We start from the raw sequence: 6,668 nt of genomic DNA, 5'->3' as shown, positions 1-6,668 counted from the left end.
TTCTCTTATCAGTCGCTCATACCTAATCACATTCGCACTCAACTGGAAAAAGTCTGGAAATTCCTTGTCCTGAAACTTCTTTTTTAAATCAAAGCTCAAGCAGCCTTGTGCGATCTTGACAAATTCTTTTTCGGGCAGAGGTACAAAACACTTGCTTCTTGCTGTTTTGAACCTTTGGAGAACTTTCTGCCCATTCATTTGGCATTTGACGTAGATTCGCCAAATCAGCCAAAGTGACTTCAGATTCAGTTTTATAAAACTGAGCATGAAACAACTGTTCCAGTTGTTGCCATGTTTGAACAGAGTTCGCTGACAAGTTGATGAACCAGGAGAAAGCTACCCCTGTTAACGAACTAGGGAAAAGTCTCATTTTATGGTAATCGGTTACATCACCACTTTGCAACGTGAATCGCCCTATGTGTTCTAGAGTAGACACCTCTTCTAAACCAGTAAACAGTGAGAATTCTGGCACTTTATACCCTCTAGGCCATGGATATGCTTGGTCTACCCAATCGGGATATGGCTTTGTGTATGTCGGCCTAATGACAGGACGCACCCCAAAGGCCATCTGATCCTGCACGATTTTCATAATCTGGTTCCTCAACATGACATTGGGATCATATAGAATTCCTACAGGCTGATTAACCGGTTGATTTGCATGAGATCTGATGTTTGGTCCTTGATTGGCAACAAAATTACCATAATTAGGTCCATTACCGTTAGCCTGGACATCTGTTCCCTCGTTACCACGTGGAATATTCTGTCCATTGTTTAGGACATTATCTCTCACGTTTGAATTACCCCCCCAAGTTAGGCATGCCACTACCATTATTTTGATTTGGCACTGTAGTACCTCCTTGGTTTGAAGTAGAGGGACCAGAAAGCGACTCCACCCCTTGATTCGGATTTAGAACAGAGGGATTATGTCCCACAATTGTCCTAGTTTGAAAGTGGTTTGTAAGAGGTATAGCCGGTTGACATATTTGGCATACTAACTTATTCATTGTTTCGTTTAACGTCTTTAGCTGTTTGGCCATATTGTCTTAGTGTGCATTTTCATTTTGTGTAAATCTTTCCATATTATGAATACTTCGAAGATTTACCTGTTCAACGACGTCTTGCGTGAGTTCTCCAAGCAATGCACGCATGGTTCGAGGACTCAACTCCGTCATTGGTTCGTAACGACTGTTACTGCTCTGATTTTGTCCATCTGTTCGTGGAGAGACATGCTGCTCCTCATATCGCTCGATTACAGACTGGATTCCTCCCTGACTTGCTCCTTCCTTGTCGGATCTCTGAGGCATATTGTTTCACCCTTTGTATTTTCAACACCTAACACCACTATCCCACTGGGCGTGCCAAATTGTTTCGCGCGGATTAAGTCGCTAACAATTAAAAAGGATCAGACTATTGTGTAAGGGACGAAACCTCTTGAGACAAAGTCCCAAAAAGGGGTGTTCTTTTATTGGCGATGAACTTTACAATTGGAAACGAAAAACAACGTGCCTCCAAGGGGCGCAAGCACACGAGTTACAGAAAGAAAAGTGTTTAAGTCTAAAAGCTAAGGAAATGAAAATTACATATTCTCTGTTCGAGAGTTTTGGATTCGGTCCTTTGCTTCTGCGTCCTTTCTCCCTTTTATACCTCATAGACGATCTCTTTGTGATTAACTACTCTGAAAACTGCTTGATCGTCCTATAACTACCCACTTTCTTTGTAGTGGCCATTTTGTCATGAAACAGCCTCTTAACTGCTGCCATTATCGTTCATCGTTCAACCGCTTTCGATTGAATTCCTTGAGTCGTGGAATGTGATAAGGTTACTTTAACAACTGCCTTGATAACTACATTCCTTGATAACCACGATGCGTTATGTTTGTTGATACCTTGGGCGACTTGAAGGTTTGGGCGAGAGTAGAATAATAGCTCTGGGCGACCGTATGACAGTCCATTCGTTCAGATTCTGGGCGACTTGCAAACTTGGGCAATGGCGTTACCGCATTCTTGAGCCCCTTATTTGGGCCTTCACCTTGACTCGTTCGATTGGACTTCGTTCTTTGGGCCATCCGATTTGGGGATTCTCCAATTGGGCTTTACTCCTTGGGCTGTTCGACTTGGGCTGAATTTTTATGTGTCAACAGCCTCTGACGCCAATTACGCTGCGCAGCGGCTCTGATTTTAGGGATGGTTTTGGATATGATTTTCGGAGTGATTTTTCAGGCACTGCTGCTATCGCTGCCTTTAGATTTCATGGTTGACAAATGCTTTCGCGCGTGACCAAGCAATGGCTGTAAGGGCGATAATGGGTGCAGTCGTCAAAGTTCTTCACGATGGTGGCTTAGTGGCCGACGAAGTGCCCCTATTGGAGGACCATTGCCTTGTTCAGTTTCAAAATATCACCATTTTTGTTGGGCTTTGTGTTTTTGTAGCTGTCGGCAATTTTATGTTGAGTTTTTTGTTGTTGGCGGCGGCGACAGTGAGGTGGTGTTGGTGGATTTTGATGCAGGTGGTGGCAATGATGGTGATACCAGCATGGGCATCACCGGAGGTGGTGTTGCCCAAAAGATAGTCCATAGCTACTGGTGTTTGGCTTGATTTTTGGTGTGTTAGGGAAGGTATTAGGCCTGAATATTGGCCGAGGTTTGTAAAAGAGGTTGACGTGGTCATGTTGGTGGTGGAGTCCAACAACTCGGGCTGTGTTTGGAGAATTCAAAGGAGGCGCACCTCGACTTGCAGCTACGAGCAACGGATCTTTCATGTGGTGGTAGTGGTGTGGTAATGTCGGTGGTGGTGATTAGGATTTGTTGAAAGTGTTGGTGTGCGCATTTGGTTGACGTTGTTGGGAGTGGTGGTAGTGCCGAAGTGGTAATGGTAATGGCGACGAAAATCATGTGTGACCAACTGTATCTTCATTGTGACTGTCCGTGACTTGTTTACATATAGTCACAAATTAGATCTATGTTAACTGTGACTGTTCATGACTTATTTACATACAGTTTCAAATTAGATTCAAAGTTGGTCACAATTAATCATAGATAACACGGGTCAGTGAATATAGTAAACTTGGAAGTGAAGGTTGTGATGACTGGTGGTGGATTGTGGTATTGGTTTGCGGTATGTGAAGATTTGTTTATGGTGACTCTTTGTGGGCAATTATGCATTTGTTGTGAAAGTTGTGGTCAATTCTGTGTTGATTGTGACTTGATCACATACAGCCTCAGTTAATATTGATTTGGTCACAAACTATCACATTGAATACAAAATTGGTCACAATTAATCATGGATAGCATGTCATTGACTTGGAAGTTTTTTGGATGGGTGTGGTGGGGTAAGATATAATGGTTCCGGGATGTGAAATGTAATCTTCAGTTTTTAATTTTTGGAAATTTTTTTAGAGCAATAGGTGGGATGGCGTGTGATTCCAATTTTTAATTTCTGGATATTTTTTGGAACATAGGAATGAGGGTAGGGTACTGTAGGAAGTGTGTGGGGGTGGGGTGGGAGTGGTTGTTGGAACAATTTGCCGAGCAATCGTCGAAGAGGCTATCAGAGTGATTGCTGGAGCCAATGGTTATTTTCGATGGAAAGGTAGAGGGAAAGTGGTGTAGTAGGGTGATAGGATGGAGTGGTAAGGTGGCATGTGGTGAAAATAATTAATATAAATTATATATTATATTATAATTTAATATTTAATAAATTTAATTATTATCTGATTTTTGAGATATTTTAATGAGTTTGTTATTTATGAAATGTAATCTTTAGAATTTGGTCTTATGTATTAATCCCACTAATAAAAATCAAATAAGCAATGCAAGATATGAATCCAAGAGAAGCCCAATGTGTCGAAGTCCAATAAAAAATGACAGCCCAACTAAAGTAGAATCCAATGGCATTAAGCTAATTCATCAGGGAGGGAGAAGTCACTAAATATCTTGTATAATTGAGGGACCTCTTATCTATCCATGGAAAAAATTTCCACGCGTGTCTCCTCCTCCTCCTAATGTGAATATTTCTTTCTTGGTTCTTAAATATGTTTTCTATGATTCTATCCCTGATATTTTAGCGTCTCTGATCTTCTATCGGTTAGAGTTCTTTTTGAAAAATAGTATAAACCATCTAGGCCAAACCACAAGTGTAATATAGCCCCTGTTTGATTCATATAAAATTTTTTAAGTAAATTTTGATAAAAATTGATGAAATGTATGATTGAAATATTGCGAGTCCTGTGGCATATATGGTTAAAATTAAAACTTTGACTCCAATTTTAATCCACTTTTTAGTTGAACCAAACATGGGCTATGGTTACATTGATTTTGGTGGAACATAATTTTCTAAATTTTTCATGAAACTTTAGTTTCTCAAAAGTGAGTTGAAATAATGTGCATGAAATGTTTCTATCGAGTTACTCTAAGTCATTAATTTTCAACTAGTCCTTCACATGTATTCAAATTCATCAAATGTCTATTACGTGCATAATTTACGAAAATAGGTGACGGCAATATTGAAATTAGAACACTTACATGCTTTGCTACTACATTGAACTACCTCATCCCTATTAAAAAAGAGATGAGCTTATTTATTTAAACATTTTTGAATAGTTATACAATAGTTTGTCTCGACAATACACACTTCGCCAACAAGTAGAAGTAATTAATAATTTAAACAAATTGATCAAGGTACTCCTCCACAGTGGTGTATTTAACATCTGGATAAAGCTCTGAAGCCTCAACTCCAAAAGATGGTTCAATTTTAAAATTTGTCAGATCGCCCTTCACAAATGCTGAGTGGTTGATTGCCATTACAATATTGATGGGAAACGGAGATTCTGCAATAATTACAATTAGTTCAAGAATAAGTACTTTCCATATAAAACATCTTGAAAAGGGATTTAAATATTTTGCTCAAAATTAATATTCTGACTAACCTTGAATCTGTTTGAGAACTTGTTCCTCTGGTACATAAATTTTCTCTAGGGTTTTACCAATCTTCTTCTCCCACAAAGCAACAAGTTCATTGAATGAATATATGTTTTTGGGAGGCTTGATGTAGAGGATTTTGTTCAATGTTCTTGGGTCGTCCACGGCTTTGATGGTGTATGTGCCAATGTCGTTTTCCTCGTTGAAAACAGCTACAAGAACGGAAAAAAATAAAGCTAAGACATCGAACGTTTGGACATGAAAGGTAATCTCATGTCTCGACTGGACAAGACTAAAGAAGATTATGTGACGAAAATTTCAATATTCGAGTTAATTCAGTGTATCAAACATGACAATATTGACCTTTGGCATTTCCATCGCCTAAGATAATGACTTTATCTCTGGGTGGAGCAGTGACTTCTGGCTGCACCAGTGTTGGAAGGGAATAGCCTGCAAAGTAGTTAGCTGATACAAAGGTGTAAGGAATTCCTTCTGCCTCGATGGCCCTGCGAATTTGGGACTTGATCTCGAACGAAGACTTGGCTGGCTCCACAGCGTGACATCGATCTACATCAGTTCCGAAATCCGATGGAAAGAATCTCTACAAAGTTGGAGAAAAAAGAGTATAAAAATATCCTTTCTTGGAAGACATATCTAGTACGTAATATTTAACTGTATTGCACAAAAGAATGAAAGTCGACAATATTTTAACTTCTTTTTCCTTTTTAATTTTGTTCAGATGCCATCGAACCAACCTTGACATTTCCAGCTTCTTTAATGGCAGCAATGATCTTAACCTGATCAGCTAATTGAAGTTGACCAACTGTTGATATAACCACATCCACCTGCTTTATAGCCTTCACCAAGCTCTCATGATCATATAAATCGCCCTGAAAATTTCACACAGCACGTCCCAGATTCACCATTTTCTCTCATTTGGTATGCAATAAAAGAAAATAATACTTGACAAATATTATACAAGACAAAGGTCAAAAGTTTAATCTTTTTTCTTTCTCAATTTCGTTCTAGTCCAGCGTACCAAATATGTCATTTCCTATACAGGTCGGGAATTCACTATTAAGTTTTATTAACATACCGAAAGTATGGTGACACCTGAATTCTTGAAGCCCTGAATGATTTTTCCTTTAACAGGATCAGAAATTGTGCTCTCCCTAGCCAGAGCAAAAGTGGGGTGCTCAGATTTTGCGCTTGCTTCCACTATGAATTTGCCAATGTACCCGGTTCCTCCAATGATCAAAATCTTGGTTTTGTCAGCCATTTTCAAGATTTTCTTGGGAATTTTTTTGAAGAACAATTGAAATGATAACAAAAAGCCAAGGGAACTAGGAATTCATAAATTTCCAAAGGCAGCCTTCACCTATATATCGACAGGAGGAGTTATAAATTTACTTAAGTGTCCTCGTTTGCACATATGAGGTCAAAAATATTTAGTGAACAACCGCAAGTTCGTACAGTATTTTAAGGTCTCCTTTTCAATTACCTACAAATTAGGTGCTTACTTGTGGATGTGGAAATAAGGTTAGGTGGTTTTCCTTCTTGCAATTTTCTCTTTATATTTGTTTTTGTGTCACATCTAAAGAAAAAAAAAATGTTTGGTGTATAATTGAGATCTTGCATTATTTACACATTAAATCCAGGGTGAGCATGAGAGAGTCGGAAAGTGAGAGCATGATGGACACAACACATAAATCTAGAAGAAATGACCGAAATAAGTAGGGTGAAAACGATTTTC

The 6,668-nt window shown here is 39.0% G+C and overlaps 1 protein-coding gene across 1 annotated transcript; it reads right to left on the bottom strand.

Moving 5' to 3' along the window:
* Window positions 1-4,531: 4,531 nt before the first annotated feature.
* Window positions 4,532-6,314, bottom strand: LOC111408952 (isoflavone reductase-like protein). Its single transcript, XM_023038805.1, has 5 exons — window positions 6,012-6,314; window positions 5,671-5,805; window positions 5,279-5,516; window positions 4,924-5,127; window positions 4,532-4,824 (listed from the first exon to the last, which is right to left on the bottom strand). Exons 1-5 carry the CDS (start codon window positions 6,192-6,194, stop codon window positions 4,658-4,660), a joined length of 927 nt encoding a protein of 308 aa, XP_022894573.1. The 5' UTR covers window positions 6,195-6,314; the 3' UTR covers window positions 4,532-4,657.
* Window positions 6,315-6,668: the final 354 nt, after the last annotated feature.

This window comes from Olea europaea, chromosome 14 (genome assembly GCF_002742605.1).
Source record: "Olea europaea var. sylvestris chromosome 14, O_europaea_v1, whole genome shotgun sequence".
Lineage (NCBI taxonomy): Eukaryota > Viridiplantae > Streptophyta > Magnoliopsida > Lamiales > Oleaceae > Olea > Olea europaea.
The sequence above is the reverse complement of the archived record's forward strand: the minus strand, read 5'-3'. Positions and strand labels throughout refer to the sequence as shown.

What these genes read in the sequence shown, in the direction of transcription:
- LOC111408952 (XM_023038805.1), bottom strand. Translation starts at nt 6,194, where the DNA reads ATGGCTGACAAAACCAAGATTTTGATCATTGGAGGAACCGGGTACATT. An exon ending in CAGGTGTCACCATACTTTCG is followed by an intron (nt 5,806 to 6,011) that starts GTATGTTAATAA and finishes TGAAATTTTCAG; the next exon opens with GGCGATTTATATGATCATGA. An exon ending in AGGCGATGGAAATGCCAAAG is followed by an intron (nt 5,128 to 5,278) that starts GTCAATATTGTC and finishes CCGTTCTTGTAG; the next exon opens with CTGTTTTCAACGAGGAAAAC.